Source organism: Tachypleus tridentatus, chromosome 3 (genome assembly GCF_004210375.1).
Source record: "Tachypleus tridentatus isolate NWPU-2018 chromosome 3, ASM421037v1, whole genome shotgun sequence".
In the NCBI taxonomy this organism is placed as follows: Eukaryota; Metazoa; Arthropoda; class Merostomata; order Xiphosura; family Limulidae; genus Tachypleus; species Tachypleus tridentatus.
Window position 1 is genome coordinate 84,710,026 of NC_134827.1, and position 22,812 is coordinate 84,732,837.

At 36.0% G+C, this 22,812-nt stretch overlaps 1 protein-coding gene across 2 annotated transcripts in view; it reads right to left on the reverse strand.

Annotated features, from left to right (window-relative positions):
• Positions 1-18,432: 18,432 nt before the first annotated feature.
• LOC143247382 (Krueppel-like factor 7) overlaps positions 18,433-22,812 on the reverse strand; it is a 144,152-nt gene continuing 139,772 nt past the window's right edge. For both annotated transcript variants that reach the window (XM_076495376.1, XM_076495377.1), the window contains one exon: positions 18,433-21,439. In XM_076495376.1, the coding sequence (XP_076351491.1) occupies positions 21,264-21,439 (176 nt within the window). In that variant the 3' untranslated portion in view covers positions 18,433-21,263. The remainder of the gene's footprint in view (positions 21,440-22,812) is intronic.

Sequence of the window (22,812 nt, forward strand, 5' to 3'; positions counted from 1 at the left end):
TATTACTTACTTCATTTTCAAATGTAAGTTTTACCTCATTTTGTGATGGGTATTTGAACACGCGACTCTCGGATTACGATTCGAGCGCCTTAACCACCTGGCCATGCTGGGCCCCTTTATAAGGTAAGAGTGAAGGATTTGAACTTTCGTAATTTACCCTTACCGTATTAGGAAGAATTATTGCAATTTTTCAAGATAAATACCGTCTCTTCAGGAACTTAAATGACTGTGTAAAAATAATTACGGATTATGCACAATATCAAAAAATATATACCTACACACACATAATAGGTAAATAAACTATTAGCCAACACAGAATTTCTCCCTCAGGCACAATTTGTGGGCTGTGTTTTGGATGGCAGGACGATGAATGAGAAGTTGTGGAAATCATGTTTGGAGAGACTGCACACACCAGTGGAAAGTTTGGAGTATGCCCTCTTTAAATATGCGGTGTTTGTTATTATAACATATTTTAATTTGGATTTACGAATACTTAAAGAGACACAGAGTTTCGGAGTGGTCGTACTACCTTACTAACAAATATCATACACTCAAGGATTTTTTTTTTCGGCCTGGTATGACCTAACAGTTAAAGCATTCGACCCACAATCTGAGAATCACAAGTTCGTATTCCTTCTCCAAAAATGCTCATACTTTCAGCCATTGGAATGTTATTAATGTGACAGTCAATCCCTCTATTTGATGGTAAAGAGTTAGCCAAGATGTGGTAGTGGGTGTAAATGGGTAGCCGTTTTCCCTCTAAATTATCACTCCAAGTATAAGATGTTGTTGTTGTTTTGAATTAAGCACAAAGCTACACAATGGGCAATATGTGCTCTGCCCACCACGGGTATCGAAAACCCGGTTTTTGGCGTTGTTAGTCCCCAAGTATAAGAACGAATAGTTTTTCGAAAAATTCAACAACCAAATGAAGAAACCTTTTTTTGATCCTGAAGGTTCTCATTACCTGTTTTATGTTGTTGACCTTGTTCCTGGTCTTCTGATCTGGCGGATGATTACTATAACTTTCACCACTGTCCTTGTCAGTACCAAACCTGTTGCTTTTTAGTATCATCACAGCATCTCTGTGCTAGGTAGATAGATATACCTCGGCCCGGCATGGCCAAGCGCGTTAAGGCGGGCGACTCGTAATCTGAGGGTCGCGGGTTCGCATTCCCGTCGCGCCAAACATGCTCGCCCTTTCAGCCGTGGGGCGTTATAATGTGACGGTCAATTCCACTATTCGTTGGTAAAAGAGTAGCCCAAGAGTTGGTGGTGGGTGGTGATGACTAGCTGCCTTCCCTCTAGTCTTACACTGCTAAATTAGGGACGGCTAGCACAGATAGCCCTCGAGTAGCTTTGTGCGAAATTCAAAAACAAACAAACAAACAAGATATACCTCAACAGTTTCTGTCAAAATGTCTTATGTCAGATCACGGTCGCATCTACAGCGGCTGCACAGATTGCAAATTGTAGATGTCGGTATCTTGGATAATCGAAGAAGTAACAGTAACTGATGATGAAGTATAAAAGGGTCAGCAAAAATCCATTCACTTTCGGTTGCGTGTGCAGCTATCTGTTGCAGATCTATTGGGTTTTAGTCTAAAAATAAAAAACAAAAACTGATGCAAAGATCGAAGAAGGAGAAGAAGGGAGTGAATTCTTGGGTTACATAACTAATGCTGTCATTAACTATGGGGATGTGGCCAATCAAAACTCGGTCAGTTTTTGTAATTAAAACTGTAGGTTATAATCGTTATATTTCATCATGGTCTCCCTTTCAGCCGCGGGGGCGTTATAATGTAATGCTCAATCCCATTGCTCGTTGGTAAAAGAGTTGCCCAAGAATTAGCGGTGGGTGGTGATGACTAGCTGCCTTCTCTCTAGTCTTTCGCTGCTAAATCGTGGATGGTAACGTAGACAGCTCTCGTGTAGCTTTTCGTAAAATTCAGAACAAGTCATTGAACATTACTAGCTGGTACCTTAAGCAAGGAATGCTAGTTCGTTTCAGTTATAGGTTGCTGAATATAATGATTGCCTTTGTTTATAAGCAGTTTATGAACTGATAGGTCAGAAAGCAAGAAACACTATTTTCTTCAATCATTAATTTCTCGACCAAATTTCTACCTTAGCTTATGATCTAATAAATCGGTCCCATACGTACTAATCATGAAGTCGATATTAGCAATTTGACCAATATGTGGAGTTTTCTGTCACATTTGTCTCTGGTGACTCCTTATGTTTTGTCATAAGCAGACAGATGAGTATATTCAGAGCTTTCTCTCAAACCAGGTGAACCAATATGACTCAATACAGTTTCATTTTCCAGTGTTTATTTGTGTCTAGGACTTTATTATATAAACTGAAAATAAGACATTGAACTGCTTGCCCCAAAGTCAAGCAATTATTGACAGTTACCTTCCTCGATGAAGTGGCCTCGATCTTGTTTCGCCACACCTTTGAACATTGAGGAGGAATATGCTTGGTTTCACTGGAAGAAACTTGTGGCGTGGACTAAGACCTTTTTCTTGCAGTTGGCTGAGGCGCCACTGATTCACAGATGCAGGGTTGCAGATCAGCTAAGGGACCATGAAACTAGGATGAGTAGTTGATTTCTTGTTCAGAGCAGCAGGATGATAATATGTTTGCACTAGTTTTTCATTCAGTCCTGTATGATCCTAGTAAAGTAGCTCTGATTAATGATTTTCACCCACCAGTGGCATATCTAATTCTTTTTAGTAGTCCAGATCAATGACAGAATTGTTATTGTCTGGCTGACAACAGGCTGGGAGTTCTCTAGAAAACTTCTCAAATGGTCTCAAACTTGATATGTGCCAACCCACGTTGATGACCTTCAGTTGTGGTCTCTTCAAGCTTAGAAATCAATTGTCAGAAACTGAGCTTGATCCGCTTTTATGGAGATCTACCTGAGTCTACATTTGCAATCTGATCTGCGTTAAAAACCTTCGAATTATCAGTTGAAGGTCCAAAAAACATATTTTCTTAGATTCGATACCTATTTCATACCACCACCTGTATGATAGTAAACTCTTCCTATTAGTAATAATAAATACTTCCAAATCTGCAATAAGTCCATTTTATTAAGTGAAAGCATTTTTAAGATTCTTTTCAATGGAAGAGTCCAAACAAAGGTCAGCAATCAGATTAAGAAAAACACAAACTTCACAATGAATAATCTTGTCAAGACACAAATTTTGTCCCTCATACATACTTGTGGTATTCTTAGATGAATTGATTTTTGTTTAATAAACGGAGAACTGGCATGAAATTTATAGATTAATCTTATTTTGAAAACAAAATGTGAAAAAAATACTTTAAACAATTGATGAGCAGTTAAAACAATCCGTATTTAAGACAAAAAAAAACAATAACATCAACAAAATGAAAAGTGTGAATATTTGCATACATAAATAAACAATTACCTCAATTGGATTATGAAATTACTAAAAGATTTCTTCCTTTAAGATATATTTCTAATGAACTGTTTACATCGATAACTAGATAGAGCTCTAACAGTTTTTAGCTTGCAAGAAATTTCGTATTATTTCACTTATGTCAGTATCACTATATGATTGGTTATTCTGTCACAGCATTCATCAGCTGTAATATATAGATATCTACTCGCTCATTAAAGAACATTGCAGACGGTGACCTTTTCAGTACGGATATGCAAAGTTACTGCAACATCATCTTGATAAAAGCAAATGTTATATGCCATATAGGACAAAGACAGTTAAAAATAATTTTAATGGTGTCCTGAACCATTGTGTTTTATGTCAAAACTGCATAAAAGATTTAAAAAATCAAAAAATTATACACTACTAAATGTGATAGAGAAACAAATAATATGCTGTCATATGATAGCTACCTGTGTTACCTAATAAAATCTTGGCAAAGATTCTCAACAATCGACTGAAGCCTCTGGCTGAAATTATCGTGCCAGAAACTCAGAGTGGTTTCTGACCATCAAGAGGGACAACAGATATGATTTTTGCTGCCTGTCAACTCCATAAGAAATGCCGAGAACAGCAGAAGTCCCTCTACATGGCATTTATCGATCTCACTAAGACCTTTGACAGCATGTCCCGTGGATTATATTGTGGGAGATTCTTGCTGCCAGTGGATGCTCGGCAAAGTTCATCACCATCCTACGCCTCCTCTATCACGGAATGATGGTAATGATTCAAATTTATGGAGGCCTAACAGAATATTTTCCTGTCACCTCTGGAGCGAAGCAAGGCTGTGTAATCGCACGAAACCTCTTCACCATTTTCATCTCTGCCATCATGTATCTCATAGAGCCAGGATTACTACCGAGCATCGAGATCGAATACTGGACAGACGGAAAGCTCTTCAGATCTAGCCGCCTCAAGGCCAAGAACCGAACATCACTGACCTCTTTGATCGATTTGCAGTATGCTGACGACAATCAGGTGTCATCTTTCAGCGAATAGGGGCTTCAGGACATCTTTAATGCTTTCGACTTTGCCTACTAAAAAGTTAAATTTTCTATCAACTTGATCAAGATCCAGAACCTCAATCAACCAGCACCTGCGACAGTCAAGCTACAAGACCAGCTCCTAGAAAACGTCATCAGTTTTTGTTGTCTGAGAAGCCTTCTCTCATCCTCTGCAGTCATCGGCTGCGAAATCCAGTATCGTCTGAATTGTGCATGAGCTACCTTTGGACGTCTCCGAACACAATTTTTTCCAGGATCGAACATTAGGACAGTCACTAAGATGCTCGTATACAAGGTAGTTGTTATCTCTACCCTCCTGTACGGATCTTACACCTGGTCACATATCGTCGACACCTGAACCAACTGGAACGCTTCCACCAAAGGTACCTCCGAAATATGTTGAAGATCAAATCGGAGAAATACAGAACCAACCTCATCGTCCTCGAAAAACCCAAGATTAGCAGCATTGAAACCACCATCATCAAGAGCCGCCTCCGATGGACAGGCCACATGCTCCGAATGGATGAGAGCCGATTCTTGAAACAACTCCAGTTTGGCCAACTGAAAAATGGGAAACGAATGGGAGGAGGACAGAAGAAGTGGTTCAAGGATGGCCTGAAGACAACACTCAAGAGCTGCAACATTGATGTTAACAATTGGGAAACTTTCGCTCACGACCGAATCACCTGAAGATTCCTTATCCAACAGGAAGCAGAATTCTTCGGGTTATCAATAAGACAATATTTTGAAGATTAACGATGAAAGAGGAAACAACGCCAGCTACTACTGAAACCTCTCCTTTCCTCTGAACTGACCTGCCTTTACTGCCAGAAGATCTGTGCAGCAAGGATTGGCTTTATTAGCCATCTCCGGATCCATGTATGAACTTGGAGGACCATCATCTTTGACCTCGAGGGATCACCACGACAACGACTTGTATTACCGCAACGTTTTAAGCATTTTTTTACATAAATATGATTTTACTTATTTACAGGTGGTAAGGTTATAATTAATTTATTTACATATGTGAAATCTCCTTCAAACTATTTTATTTAACTACGTACGAAAAATCTGCTCTGTCACGAATGATGTGATACATAAGTTTTTTATTATTTGTTTGAAATTGTGCACAAAGATATACACTGGGATATCTGTGCTCTGCCCATAAAGAGTATCGAAATCTGGTTTCTAACGTTATTAATTCGCGTTTTTTATTTTTACGTTTGGTGTTTTAAGAGTGAAATGATTAAATAATGGATTTTATATTACAGCTATTGGTCAATAGACGATGAGCGTGATTTATGGACATTGACCAAAACATACAACGTTAGCTTTGAAATTAATCACTCCTCAGATTTCATGTCGTAAACCAGTAAAACTACCTAGTCATACAGTGATTGCTCAAATACTACAGTGAAACTTCGCGTAATAAAAATGGCCTTTACCCACAAGGTCAAGGAAGTCACACGCTCAACATGGGTCTTTATGACCAAGGGAAAATACAGCAATAGCAAAAGCCATATCAGAAACTTTCTAAAAGTTGTTTTCAGCTACTATATCACTAATGTTGGGGAGATTTCAGTATATTTCTGTTTTTTTTTCAGACATGTACGTGATGAGTAGGTCTGAGGGCTTACGACGCTAAAACTTGGTTTCAATACTCACAAGCAAGCGAACTAAAATTATTAATAAGATACATTAAAATGAATTCAATTGGGTTTAACACAATTCACAATTATATCCTTGATTTCCGATTTCAGATATTATAGTAAGTTTAAATTATTAGCTATGTGTGTTGGTATACATGCCTCCCATTGGCACAGCGGTATGTATGCGAACTTACAACATCAGAAACGGTGTTTCGATCCTCTTGGTGAGCAAAGCACAGATAGCCTATTGTGCAGCTTTGTACGTACCTTTACACAAATCCCCCGCTGGTACAGCGGTAAGTCTACTTATTAACAATCCTAAAATCACGGGTTCGATTCCCCTCGGTAGACTCAGCAAATAGTCCGATGTGGCTTTGCTGCAAGAAAACACACAGACACCTTCAAACAAACGAGTGTACAAATCCTGCCATCTATTGTTCAGTAACTGCTTTATAAGGTTCACAAATAATTAGTGTGATGTTTTCACAACAGATGGCAAAACAGTCGAAGAAAAACCTATGACTTACATTTAAGATTTTCTATAATTTTGGAACAGTATAGATAGATGGTGATGGGTAAAAATATAATTATAAGCACATTTAATTTAACCATAAATATTATTACGTTTTCATTTATAAATTAACGTATTTCATTGTGATGATTTTCTGAGTGTAAACACTAACCTTATACCTAAAATGAGATTAAAGTAAAACACGATTATTTGGTTTTTTTCAAGACATACCAGAAAGATGACTAAAGGTCTTGCATATCAGGAGTAGAGTTGTGTTTTCTTGTTTCAACGAAAAGGACGAAATGAAAAACATTTTAACCGTATATTGTTTTTTCCCGTTGACTGGCAGAGATGAAGTAAGACGTCTCACAAAGTAATTTTTTTTTTCTGATCTTCCGCTAATCCCAAGTTCAGAGGTCGAAATACCTTTAAAATTGTTTTTCTAGTCTATTTACGCTTAAATAAAATGCTTATTTATCCATGACGTTGCTGGTTTCACAGTCCCTAAAGACGTATGACTCATACACGTACACATACGATGCAGAAAGAACGCCCCCTACCCACAGTGGTACAGCGATATGTCTGCGGACTTATAACGCCTCGAACCGGGTTCCGATACCCGTGATGGACAGAGCACAGATAGCCCATTATCTAGCTTTGTTTTTAACTACAAACAATTAAAGCAAACGAACGTCAATATTCCAGTTAACCTCATTAACCATTGCACAGGTTCTTTTTTTTAACTTTGAGCAAAAGTTTAAAATTACTCAATATGATTCAGCATAAAAAATAAGTCGATAATTCGAGGGTTAAGTAATCCCAAATCTCCCTCTCAATGGGACAGTGATGAACCTACTAACTGTCGGCAATAAAATCGGGGGCCTGGCGTGACCAGGTGGTTAAGGTGCTCGACTCGTAATCTGAAAGTCGCGGGTTCGAATGCCCATCGCACCAAACATTAAGGAAACAGCGTATAGGGTAATGTTTACCAAACATTAAGGAAACAGCGTATAGGGTAATGTTTACCAAACATTAAGGAAACAGCGTATAGGGTAATGTTTACCAAACATTAAGGAAACAGCGTATAGGGTAATGTTTATTCCAACGTAAAAATAGCGTTATGATTTTGCTTCACAAATGAAAAGCCATATTAACGAAAAACCCACCTATAAACGTTGGATGTGTGTTTTACGTTTGAGAAATAAATACTTCAATTTGTAAAATTAGTTTTCACTAAAAAAGTTTTAATAAAACAAACGTTTGGCCAGGTGGTTAGGGCGCTCGACTCGTCATGTGAGGGTTGCAGATTCGAATCCCCGTCGCACTAAACATGTTCGCTTTTTTCAATAATGGGGGCGTTACAATGTGACCGTCAATCTCGCTATTAGTTGGTAAAAGATTAGCACATGAGTTGACGGTGGGTGGTGATGACTAGTCGTCTTCCCTCTAGTTTTACACTGCTAAAGTAGGGACAGCTAGCGCGAATAGCCCTCGTGTAGCTTTGCACCAAATTCAAAAACGAGCAATAAATAGCAAACGTTTTATAATTACGGATGAAATGGTAAGTTTCAGCAAAATAAAAACACAAAAGCAAATAACTAATTGACATTCCAAAAGCTTATTGAACTTCGACCAAAACTTCCCCCCTCCCCTTACTGTGGGACGGCGGTAAGTCTTTGGATTCACAATGCAAAAATCAGGAGCTAGGCTTGTATCAGTGGAGACAGTAGATAGCCTGATGTATATTTTCTATAAGAAATCCACTCACTGATCAAAACATCTTACCTGTTCAAAAATAGCCGGATTAGAATAAAGACCAACCGTGGAAAGTTCTGATATGTATTTATATATATAAAAAGTTATGTCGTATTGTTGTGACCTATTCACAATATAGGTTTTTATGTAAATAAACTGTCAAATCGTAGTTGAAAATAGTATATAGTAATGAATTTTTGTTCATCTATATGTTTTGCTTTTTTAAAAACTGTACAACTTTACCAGTTTTATCTCCTTATTTCTCTCAGTATAGAAGTACTTAGACTCTTTTAACGTAAGAATACTGACAACGAAATTAAAGTTCCCGTATGTAGAGTTACAGCAGTGTTATTTCATCTTTCGAACTTGGCTGAAGATTCTGATCTTCCTCTAAATTTTCTAAAACGAATCAAAACTTTATCCTCCTGCTTTCATAAATCACTCTTATAGTAATATTAATAATTATATCTAATACTTCCGTTCATGGTCTGCGTCAGCTATTTAAAACACGCGCGATATTATATCAAACTAAATATGGTGTAGGTGATATAAAAATGTAATGTAATTCCTCCACCTCTACCAGTTAAGTGAGAATGGAATGTCATTAACTACCTAACGTTGATATAAATTAAGAGCTATCATCCTGAAATAGTCACGAAACTCCAATTTTTCGAATTCCTAAAACTGAAACATAAATCATTTTAATTTAACGTTGTTTCGTTGATGTGTCTAATGCAATGCAAATTTAAAAAGTAAGTCTGGGGGTTTAAACGCTAAAATCAGGGATTCGATTCCCCTCGGTGGGTTCAGCAGATAGCCTGATGTGGTTTTGCTATAGGAAAACACACAGTGTCTAATGTTTAGGTAGAATGAGACGCATGAAAAGTCAATTGTGGTGATATTATCGTAATATTAATGAATTGTTGAATATAATTTTTCTTTGTTTGTTTAAAGTTAAGCAGAATGGGCTGTCTATTCTCTGCCCACCACAGGTACCAAACCTCGGTTTCTAGATTGTGATATTGAACAGAAAATTATCTACTATATATACTATAGATCGGGTTTGGTTTGAATTTCGTGCAAAGCTACACGAGAGCTATCTGCGCTAGTCATTCCTAATTTAGCAGTGTAAGACTAGAGAAAAGGCTGCTATTCATCACTACCCACCGCCAACTTTTGGGCTACTCTTTTACCAACGAATAGTAAAATTGGCCTTCACATTATAACGTCACCACGGCTGAAAAGGCGAGCATGTTTGGTGGGACGGGAATTCAAACTCGCGACCCTCGGATTATGAGTCAAGTGCCTTAACCACCGGGTCATACCGAACCATTTAATATAGAAACAATTAGTCACAGTAATAAACAATTTATGATATTAATTTGTACATTTACAATTACCCATACACTGAGAAACGTACACTAAAGTCCACTGTGACATTGGTAAGTCAAACAATTTACAAATTAAATTATTTCAGTATTTTTTATGCTTGTGAAAAAATATCTTGATATCATTTGTTTTCGGATATTCACGCACAGACACTTAAGAGTTATCCGCACTAGTCTAATTTTGAATTAATAGCTTAGAGAGAAAGAAAGAAATTAGTTAATAACTCCCACCCTCTACTCTTGGCCAGTTTCTTTCTGACCAGATGTTGAGGTTTAACAGTCACCATTCTCATTCATCGACGGCTTTAAAGTGCAAAGCGCGATTTTGTTTTTAACGGGCCTCGAACATTGGACCCAGAAATCCATAACTTGGCACGCAAGTCATTAGCCACGCTCGGACCTTCAATATTGGTTCAAGATAAATCATGTTTATAGCATCATTTTTTTTAGAAAGTTAGTTTACATTTTTTTGTTGAACTTTCTAATGAATAAATTATCCTAACCTTCTTTTTTCAAAACATGTACATTTTTCTAATATTTTCTATTTAAGTACATTCAGAGAATCTGGGTTCACAGTCTATGATAGCGCCAGCAAGCGATCCGTAATTAACTTTTTCACGAACCTTCTTCATTTAAAAAGACTAAAATTTAATATACCGTACTATTAGACACGCAGTTTTAATAAGTAGTTTTTTAACATACATTTTTTAAACAAACATTAATTTGAGTGAGCATTAGTTTGTTTTCGTATTTCAAATGTTATACCACTAAGATTAATAGCTCCTCAGTAGCTCAGCAATGAATATGAAGGCTGATAATACTAAAAAAACTGGGTTTCGATACCCCTGGTGTGCACAGCACAGATAGCCTATTGTGTAGCTCAATGCTTAATAACAAACTAAGAAACAGGTAAAACTTACATGCTGAAGAAATGCATATCAAAAGAAATAAGTAGTTCAATATTTAAGCAATCGCAGCATTGTTAGAGACCTCAAAAGGTAAATACAGTCAATTATTTTGTTATTTTGAATATTTAAATAAAGCCACAGAAAGATTCTCTGAGCAAGCCGTCCCTATCGTGAAAGAAGGGAAGTCAATTAGTCAACAACACTCATCGCCAACTCTTAGGATGCTCTAACAGAATAGCTTGTCCATCACTCTTATAACGCACCTTCTACTCCAAAATTCAAGGCACTGCTTTATGGCAATGGTTGGCGAATGAATGAGCCACGCCCATCTGAACAATATTTCACATTGTTTGGTTAATGGAGACTATTTGTTTCATTGGTAGACAATAAGTAAATTTATTGTAATCAAAAAACCCAGAGACCTTACTTTGTATGGAGACGAAACAAAAAGCGATCAACAATAGAAATTTAGACTTCGATGACTTGACTGTGAAAACTGTGCAATGCTTTTTAATTAATCTTTAAAACGATTACTTAAATCTTATTTTATCAAAAGAAGTGAAGGCCCGGCATGGCCAGGTGGTTAAGGCACTCGACTCGTAATCCGAGGGTCGCTGGTTCGAATTCTCGTCACACCAAACATACTCGTCATTTTAGTCGTGGTGGCATTGTAAAGTTACGGTCAATCCCACTATTCGTTGATAAAAGAGTAGTCCAAGAGTTGGCGGTGGGTGAGTGATGATGACTAGCTGCCTTTCCTCTAGTCTTACACTGCTAAATTAGGGACGGCTAGCGCAGATAGCCCACGTGTAGCTTTGCGAGAAATTCCAAACAAACAAATAATTAAAAGAAGTCGAGTTTGAAGTCGGTAAATTCTACACGTAAATAAGGTGATGGAAAAAGGAATATTAGGTATAAACACATTAATTTAATGCTGTTTTTCTACGAGAATGGCACGTAATATGCACCCCGCTAGTACTGCGGTAGATCTACGGATTTAAAACGCTAAAACCAGGAGTTCGATTTCCCTCGGTGGGCTCAGCAGATAGCGCGATGTGGCTTTGCTATAAGAAAACACACACATCCCGTAATATCTCTAAAACTCTATCCATAAACAAACTAACATTATTTAAAAAATAGTGATTTTATTAATAACTGATTGATTGGTTCTTTGGAATTGAGCACAAAACTACAAGAAATCCGGTTTATAGAGGTATAAATCCGCAGACATACCGCTACGCCACTGGGAGGGCAATTTCTTATTTAATCAATAAAACAGACTTAGAATATTTAAGGTATAATTACATTACATTAATTTATGACAACGTTTATTAAGTAAAGACAGTAAAAACATTTTAACATATGCAGAATCCAGTTATTTGTCAGATATATTGTATAAGAACAAACAAGTACAAAATGTCAAAGGTTTAATATGATACAAAACCTAGTTAACTAATGTACTCTTTATCCTATAACGAAAGCTATGGTTTTTAATAGTTTCTGATGTTATAGTTTTTTAAAAAATATATATTGTGTGTTTGTTTGTTTTTTGAATTTCTCGCAAAGCTACTCGAGGGCAATCTGCGCTAGCCGTTCCTAATTTAGCAGTGTAAGACTAGAGGGAAGACAACTAGTCATCACCACCCACCGCCAACTCTTAGGCTACTCTTTTGCCAACGAATAATGGAATTGACAGTCACATTATAACGCCCTCACAGCTGAAAGTGTGAGCATGTTTTGTGCAATGGGGATTCGAACCCGCAACCCTCAGATTACGAGACGAACGCCTTAACCCACCTGCCCATGACGGGCCATTCTATATATATAAACACCGATTAATTTTATTTGAAGGTTTTCTTTCTTACTAATAACATACTGTAATTTTGGTGTTTTGTTTTAAAAGCTCTACGGTTTTAATTTTCTAGTACGCGAAAGTAAAATTGCTTTTATTTTAGAATGAAACTGCATATTGGTTTATCTACGCTCTGTCAGCCGCACGAATCCAACCTCGTTTGCTAGCGCTGCACGCTCACGTCAGGAGGATAAACCATTGCGATCTATGTATTGTTTTAACATTCTTCTTTAGACAAAATGTCCGTGAAACGAGTACACTCTGAAGAAGAAAGAGTAAACACATTTTTTAAACACAAAACGTTTTTTATTCACTTGACACACAAAATGAATAAGTAAAAAATATGTTTCTCGTTTTTTAGGGACACTTCCACCCCTCGCGAACGTCCATGGCCTTGACATTACACGAGTGTCTTGGCTGTTAGGTTTCTTTTCTTATTGTTTTGTGCTTTGTTTAAACATCTACAATGTTACAGAGTTTGTTTTTTTTATTTTGATTTTTTTGTCTCGCATTGTTTAAGCCTTGTTAGGTTTAAGAGTGGTCTCACCTACAAAATTGACGCCCCTTTAATCGAAATATCCAGTGATTAAATCCGTTTGAAAGTTTAATTTCCTTTATTAATCACCGGATATTTCGATTAAAGGGGCGTCAGTTTTGTAGGTGAGACCACTCTTAAATCTAACACAGGCTTAAACAATTTAAAACGCAAAATTCAAAACAAATCGTTATAAAAGAAAAGAAACCATGTTTTTGCGTAAAGCTACTCGAGGGCTATCTGCGTTAGCCATCCATAATTTAGCAGTGTAATACTAGAGGGAAGACAACTAGTTATCACCAACTACCGCCAACTCTTGGGTTACTCTTTTATCAACGAATAGTGGGATTGACCGTACATTATAATGCCCCCACGGCTGAAAGGGCGAGCATCCTAGTGTGACGGAGATTCGAACCCGCGATCCTTGAATTACAAGTCGAGTGCCTTAATCACCTGGCCATGCCGGGCAGTTTTTTCTATAACTACCCGCTTTGAGTGTAGTTTAATGGAATACACTCTTTCTATATAAAACACCTTTAAAAAGTCAAAAACTTGGAACAATCTGAATGAAACTGATAAAGTTAGGCTTCAAAATTTAATAACTATAATATAAATTTCGTAAAAAATCAAAATGATATACCGTATGCTCTTAGCATAGAAATAATTAATTAGTTTCACCTAGAGGTGCCTTGGCTACTTCCTAAAGCGTCCAAGTACAGCATTTCAAATAAGTAAAAGAATGTATTTTAGAAACTTTCTTAAATGAACCACGTGTGTGTGTAAAGTGTTACCAATCGTTGAGCTTAAAAGATATAAATATTCTTCAAACAAAGACGTAAATTTTCTTTCTCAAAATAAATTGAATCAGAGTAAAAAATATGAAAAACAAAAACTTTTCCAGGTGGCTCTGTGAAAGCAACAGTCTTATTTTAATGGTTACGAAATAAAATAAAGACATATTGCAACACGAATTATTACAGCTTCTTCTTAGCACTGCATGTTGTAACGTTAATCAAGTGTTTGTCTATATTATTTTCAAGTTTCCTCTGTTTGTTTTTACAGTCCTCCCCTCTACTTATAATTGTCTACGATAGTACATAAGATTGTGTTTAACCCTGAAACGGCCCGGCATGGTCAGGGCGTTCAACTCATAATCCGAAAGTCTCGGGTTTGAATCTCCGCCACACCAAACATGCTTGCACTTCTAACCGTGGGGGCGTTATAAAGTGACAGTCAATTCCACTATTCGTTGGTAAAAGAGCAGCCTAAGAGTTGGCGGTGGGTAGTGTTGACTAGCTACCCTCTCTCTAGTCTCACACTCCTAAATTAGGGACAGCTAGTGCAGATAGCCTTGTTGTAGCTTTGCGCGAAATTCAGAAAACCAACAAATGAACACTAAAATGTTTACTTGTAATTATAGCTCAGTGTTTGTTCACTGTAGTGAGATACTGAAGATGGAAAGTATAGATTCAGAAAAGTCTTCAATAAACATGTTAACATTTCTCTGGTTGTGTTGTTCAACCTCAAATTCTAAAGTACTTTGCACACAAACTAATTGTGAAATTATGCATTAAACCAAACCATATGGACCGCTAAGATTTATTTTCCAAAAATTTATTGTAAATATCAATCAAATTAACAAGAAGTAAAATTATATATTTGTGACTAAGTTTTGGAAAATCACCAGTTTTAGGGTTATTCGGAAGATAACCTAGGAAGGTGGATACGTTGTTCCCTGCTTATCAGTTATGACGTTAACATCCATTCCATCCCTTCTGAGACACAGAAGTCGGGCTAATTAGTTAGAAGGCGTGAGCTGCATGCACCTTAAGTGTTAAGTTAACAGCTTTAGCTTTCTGTACAGCCTAGCTATGTCGCAGTTTGCCACTAGGAGGAATTACATTTTGGTTTGAATTTCGCGCAAAGCTAGACGAGGGCTATCTTTACTAGCCGTCTTCAATTTAGCAGTGTAAGACAAGAGGGAAGGGAGTTAGTCATCACCACCCACCGCCAACTCTTTTACCAACTAATAGTGGAATTGACTGTAACTTTATAACACCCTCACGGCTGAAAGGGCGAGTATGTTCGGTCTGACGGGGAGTCAAACCCGCGATCCTCGGATTACGAGTCGAGTGTCTTACCCACCTGGCTATGCCGGGTCGGTACATTTTGAACAATTCTATAAATATTTCTTGTCATGCGTAACTTCGTGTGTGTCCCTAAATAAGAGCTTTATCATTATATGTTTCAAATAAATATATGTTACAGAGGTGAAAAGGAAACTAAGTAGGATTATCACGTGTCCTTTTAACTCAGAAGTCTCTTGCGAAGAAAGAACTGTTTGATTTTAGCTTGATTGTAATTCTTAATTTACGTATTTTAAAATAATACAGTAATTCATTTTTATTTGTTATAGCTATAAAACCTTAAGTGATGGTATATAAATATTGATGTGCGTGAAACGAAACTTAAGTTGGAGTATTCTCGCGGTTTACTTTATTCTGCCTTGGTAGAAGTAAATATTCGAGAAGCAAGTTGAGATATGTAACATGTAATTGCTGTCTATCATACATAACGCGTGTATTATTAGATGTTAGTTATAATAGGTTTTTTTTTTTTTTCGCCCGGCATTGACAAGCGTGTTAAGGCGTGCGACTCCTTAATCTGAGGGTCACGGGTTCGCATCCCCGTCGCGCAAAACATGCTCGCCCTCCCAGCCGTGGGGGCGTTATAATGTTACGGTCAATCCCACTATTCGTTGGTAAAAGAGTACCCCAAGAGTTGGCGGTGGGTGGTGATGACTAGCTGCCTTCCCTCTAGTCTTACACTACTAAATTAGGGACAGCTAGCACAGATAGCCCTCGAGTATCTTTGTGCGAAATTCAAAAAATCAAACAAACAAACTTGTTTTTTTTTAAGCGTAAAGCTCCAACAGGCTACTTGCGCTCGGTCCACTACGGGGAATCGAACCTCAAACTTTAGCATTGTCTAGAAATTACCGCTCACCTTCACGCCGTGGGACTATTATATAGGAAAATGTTCTCGACACTCTGTTAAGCGCAGTGATACACTAGATAATTAAATAAATATAACATTACAGGTTCGTGAGGATCCTAATTGACGTGGTGACACTTTCATTTTTCCTTTCGTTTGAGATAAGATAGGAAAAGATTGTATCACAAAACAAGAAGATAATTTATATAGTTTGATTTGGTTTGTGTGGGAGTTCGTGCAAATCTACACGAGGGCTATCTGCGCCGGGCATCCCTAATTTACCAGTGAAAGATTAGAGAGAAGGCAACTAGTCATCATCACCATCCGCCAACTCTTGGGGTACTCTTTTACCAACAGATGCTAGGATTGTCCGTAACATAATAACACCCCCAAGACTGAAAGGATGAGCATGTTTGTTGGGACGGGGATTCGAACCCGCAGATTGAAAGTCGAGCGCCTTAACCACGTGTCTTATTCCAGGCCTATCTATATGAAGAAGAAATATGCGAATTCTTAAATAACTTAAAACGACACTTGTGTAAACCATGTGTATGAACAAGTGAAAGGAATACAACTTTTAAGTTCATTACATAATAAAGAGTTATTAAAACATGGAGTTGCTCCAGAAAACACAACACATGGTTCGTTATTCTATACACCATTTTCATGATTTTAATGTTTTATTCCCTTTAGTTATCCATACAGGTGCGAATTCTTGTTATTTCGGCGTGGTGGTAAGTACCCTATACGATATTCTAAACATGATTAATTAGCAAGTTTTTTCAATTATTCATTATTAATTAATTTACATTCTACGTTTTTCATGCAGACGATGGTTAGTAAACCTGTTTATTTCTATTAGTTTCCAGCCCAAAAGTACACAATTGGGCTATCTGCGCTTTGCCCACCACGGGGAATTGAACTCTGGATTTTATCGTTAAAAGTTCGTAAAATTGCCGTTGTCCTACTAGACGATTATTACTATTTAAAGGCTAATGTTTGGTACGTGATTTTTTTTTGTAGGGGCGCCAGCTAAAAAGATAGGGTTTGCTATGTACTTTCCCTTTAAAAAGGGAGAGCAGAAGGAAACTCCACCTGGAAACTCTGCGACTGTAGAGAAATGTTTTTGTTTCCTATAGTTTGAAAGTTCTAATTTTCTAAAATTCCATTGCTATTTTTGTTTATTATTGTAGACTTAATTTCGATTTGAAAATCTCTCAAGAGGAAAAAAAAATTCTACATACCTGTGTATTGTGTGTAAAGGTCGCGGTGCCCTTAAAATATTAGGTACTAGAAAACCGACTTACGTTGTCATTACGTTCTAATACAGAGTGTTTTCACGTGCGCAAAAGACCAAATTACTTAACTGTTAATCCCCTGTCGGTGACTTAGCGGTAAATATGAGCGATTTTAGCCCTAAACAGCTGTACAGCTTTGAGATTAACAACAAGAAACACCGTCGCCGAAAATAATCAAGATAAAATCGAAAACTTGACTGTTTCTTATTATACTTAGAAAAAAACATGTGTTATCAAGATGTTATAACATCTGATATTATATTTACCTAGTACAGTATATTACAATAAATAGAGTTTTTGTAATAAATAAAGAAACAAATGCTTTTATCTTCACAAGGAGACAAGCATTACATGTATAACCAATGGGACGTAAGGCCTAAAAACAACGAGTAGGGGGAATCTAATAAAAAAATTTCTATACACAGGAGAGAATTGGGAATATATATGTATATATTGCATTGTCCAGACTCAACGTTTGATTAATGGAATCGTTTATCTGCCATGAAAACCGTATTTTGAACGATTGAGATTAAATTGTTTTTCTTAATAAATTTTTCAGAAGGTCATCCATGAAAGACTATACTTTTCAATAAATACTAATTTAATCTCTTAGTGCAGCAAATAAAATGTCAAAGAAAGCGAACTAAGTGAATGTCCCCTGTAGTCCATGTTTATGTACGACCACGATTTATTAGTTAATTGAGATTAATCGTCAAGGTGATTTTAATGTGGTTTGTTAACTTATACGTGTTATATTTATTTAATAAGCAGATTAATTTTCAGTAATTATGTTGAAAAACTAAGAGTGTAGATAACACTATGATTTTTCAGTTACATTCTAGTATTAAAGAGACTGCATGCTTTGATTGTTTCTCGAATTTCTTTGTCTTACGCTATAAGCCTTAACTTATTTTAATATAAACCTCAGCTTGGATAAATCAATATAATTTAAGTTTGAATTATTGATTTATAAAATATCGTATTTTGTGTGTGCGTTGGATCTACATCGTTGTGAGTTCGTTTCCATTTCAGGTCGGGGAATAACTTACGACTAAACAGACGTACATAATTTTCTTTTTATTTCTGAAGCAGCTACGTAACTAATACAAATCAAACTTGGGCAAACTCACAATAGAACATTTTACAGATGACCAAGAGTCATTCCACTCTGTGTCTTATTTACAAATCACAGATGTAATACAACTGTTGGTGCACCATGAAACTGAACAACATTAAGACATTTATTAGACCTTATGAAGTTTTATGACCAACAGATGGCACCGCACGTAAGTTCAGCAGAAGTGATGTCTTATGGCAGCTTTTTTTACGTTCTTTCAGTCGCATTCCAAAAGTTCAGAATGTATATAAAAAATGTACACGCAAAATCCAAGTACGTGATTTCAAAATATAATATAATTCGAATGGCACATAATTATAGTTCAATGCTTTCAAAATTTCGAGAAAGGCTAAAGGTGATGGCATATCAATTAAGTCCTCTCACTTTGGCTAAAGGTAACGACATGTCACTTCAGTCCTTTCACATTGACTAAAGGTGATGACATATCACTTCATTCCTCACACTTTGACTAAGCTTTAGAAAGTTGATGACATATCATTTGAGTTCTCTTACTTTAATTAAAGGTGATGCTATATCACTTCACTCTTCTCATTTTGTCCAAAGGTGATGACATGACATCATCATGTCATGTAAAATTGTACATGACTGAACAACAATCAGTTCAGTCCTCGTACTTTAGCTAAACGTTATGACATATCACTTCAGTCTTATTACTTTAGCTAACGTTGATGACATATCACTTCAGTCCTATCACTTTGTCTACAAGTGACGACATAAATTTAATTACCTTACCTTATAAATGTTATGACATATCACTTCAGTCTTCTAACTTTGACTGAAACTGATGACATCTCAATTTAATTTTCCTTTTGGTAAAAGTAATGACATATAACTTCAATCTTTTCACTGTATTATTAGTTCACACAATTTACTCTGGTTTAAATTCATTAACGAAATCAAAATCTCTTTGAATAAGGATAGATAATTCAGTGTATCACTTGGTATTAGCACTCCTAATAAAAACTTATGTTAAGAAGAACACAACTTATGTTCTTTGGAATATAATTCTGGTGTTTTAATGGCTACAACACAATAATTGCAAACTAACAAAACAGAACACGAATGTGTTGGCTGATGCACAGTCTTGGACTTAATCTTATACAATATATACACATGATAAATAAAAGTGACTCCACAACGTAACAGAGTAACTAAATAAACACTATTGTTAACTGAAACCACGCGCCATTTGTGTTCTCCCGAAACACACAAAACATGTATTTTGAACTCCATAATTATACAAAGTCACTAAATAAACACAAGAGTTACACGCTAGCTATGTTGTTTTGAAACATAAGGTTTGTGTGTTCATATCGCTTTGACAATCAATAGTATTGTAGTTTGTGCAAACCTGTGTCTGGGGAAGAAAAGTTGTTGCGAAATAACCTAATGTTTATTTCAATTTGGAAAAGGTTTTTGTTGTGTGTGTGTTTTTTTTTTACAGCGCACGTTATGTTTACACATCAAACTTCATTTTATTTTAAAGATATTTTCAGACATAATATACATGAAAAATGTAATCAAGATATTTGGTTATTACTAAAATAGTACACGGCGTCTGATCTTGCTCGCGTGTGATAAAAAAAAAGCTGAATTTTTCTTACACTTATACAAATATAGTCATGCATTACAAAAGAACTATTGGTTTAGAGTAACAGTTCATGTCGTATTATTGAAGCTTCCTTAAAACTAGTATAATGTTCATGTAACGAGTTCTTTGAAAAAAAAAAGTTCTTCAATAAATGTCCAGAGAGAAACTGTGCAAAAAAGTCTGGTCCATATACGAGATGAACTTATATATACATAAACGTACATATATATTGGCAGTGTAACATACACTCTTCCTACCATTTCATTTTATTACAACAAATATTTCAGTCCAAAAAGAAGAGAAAAGCAACCAACCACAATATATTTATAAATTATAACTTTATATATATATATACATAACACAACCATTTAAAGAAACTGAACACTAGAATATGCAAAACTTTCCACGAAGATTTGTTTAGAAAAACAAGAACTGAAAGTAAGGGGAAATTGTTAAAGTTTAAAGATTTGAGACAGTAAACCATTCTTTACATGAATTGTTAGTCACTCTTTTAAAAATAAATGGTAAGTTTCAAAACATATTGAAAGTACTAAGAAAACAAACAGTTCTATAATACTTGGTAGGATTTTGAAATGTTTAAAAAGCTGGGTTATTTATTTCAGTGTTTATCAGATTCTTATTAGTTTTATATCAGATATAATACTTGGTACGGGTTTGAAATGTTTAAAATCATGGGTTATTAATTCCGATATTAAGCAGATTCTAATCAGCTTCATTGGTGGAATATCTGTTTTAATACGTAACCATTATACAAACAATGTATATTTTGCAATTTGGCTTATTTTTGATTATTTTGTTATTATCTTTCAACAATATGAGTGTAGTTAATGCAACTGTAAATATTTGCACACAGTATAATAATTGAGATATTTTTTTAGTTCTCTTCAATGTTCCCTGTTTGGAGTTTGGGGACTTCATTAGATACCATATAAATTAATATAATATATTAATTATTAAAAAATGGAGTGAAATGTCAGAGTTTCTGTGCAGATGCACGTTTTCTGATAATTTGGCCTAATTACTTGTGAATTTATGTTGTTTTTTTTCCGCTCGTGTTCTATCAGAAAAGGTTCCCAGGCTTATTTGGAATCACACAGTCTAGACAGTGGTACGTCACCTAAGCCAATATGTAGAACACTTCTGCTATTGATGTTTCTTCAGGTGAAGTGCTAAGTGGTCTGAACGAGAGAAGCACTTTTCACAGTGGCTGCACTTGAAAGGTTTGGAGCCTGTGTGTTTTCGATAGTGACGAGTTAACTCGTCTGAACGAGCAAACCGCCATTCGCAGCCTTCCCAGTTGCACTTGTAGGGTTTCTCTCCTAAAAGAAAAGATAAATAGACTATTTAGTTGCCGAATACGTCTTTTGCTGATAAATGCTATAGTAATTTCCCACATATGTAATTAATAATATCAAGATAATCGTTTTAAAATTATTTTCAGTTCTGAATAATTAATAATAAAATGTCTGTCTCACATTTTCAGTGGTGAGTCAGAACTCATACGTTTGATTATTCACAGGTATTTTTGGCTTGTTTTTAGCCACATAATGGACTACCTAAGCTGGGCCCGCCATGGGAGTCAAAACTCGGTTTTTAGCGTTATAAGCCTACAAACTTACAGATGAGCCATGGTAGGGGACTCATTAAGATGGGACGTAACTTTATACAACCTGGAAAATATATCATGCAGTAAAAAATATAGAATTAGTACTGACAAGAAAAAGGAATCATGAATAGCCACTGCTGTAATTAGATCTCAAGTCGTTCAAGAGATGGAGCGGTGAGCTAAACGTTTGTAATTTATAGTTTGTTTGTTTTTGAATTTCGCGCTAGCCGCCCCTCGTTTAGTAGTGTAAGACTAGATGGAAGACAGCTAGTCATCGTTACCCATCACAAACTCTTTTACCAACGAATAATGAGATTGACAGTAACATTATAACGCCACCAACGGCTGAAAGAGCGAGCATGTTTGGTGTGATGGGGATTCGAACATTATTTGATAGTAAAATTGAAATACAAAACATATCACAACACACTAATTGTCGAATATCATACCATAATTAGCTAAGCACTACAGTTTCGTATCCTACCAGATCTAGTTAGCCTAATTAAATTAATTATTGGGAAATGTGTTCATATAAGCTTCAATGTCCTTGGATGTGAAGGTAGACTAGCATACGCACAATTTTTTATTTACTTACCCATTTGTGGTATGAGATATTTCTCGTATGTTTTTTGTTCGTAACTGAACAAGAAAGATAAATATTTATTTATATCATTTAACTTTTACGGTTTGGTTTAGTTTATGTTGAGCACAAGCTGCACAATAGGCTTTCTGATAGCAGCCCATCATAGGTATCGAAATCTGAATTCATCGTTATAAGCAGCTTACTGCTGAGCCACTGCGAGAGAGGGAGCATAATTTAAAACAAAAAGTCTAAAAATAAAAGAATAAAAGTTTAAGTAAATAAATTCATTTTTCGTAATATTATACGTTATTCTAATTAAAATTCAATATTTTATTTTTCTAATTTTTTTTATTGGACGGGTGTCTCAATAATATTAGTACTTGTTAAGAGAATCAAAGGCTTTTAGTTTCCCCTTCGTATAATCTATTAAATCCAGCTTTCAAAAATGTTCCTGTTAATATTCTTTTTATAATTATTCTGTTTCTCCAGATAGTAACAAAAAG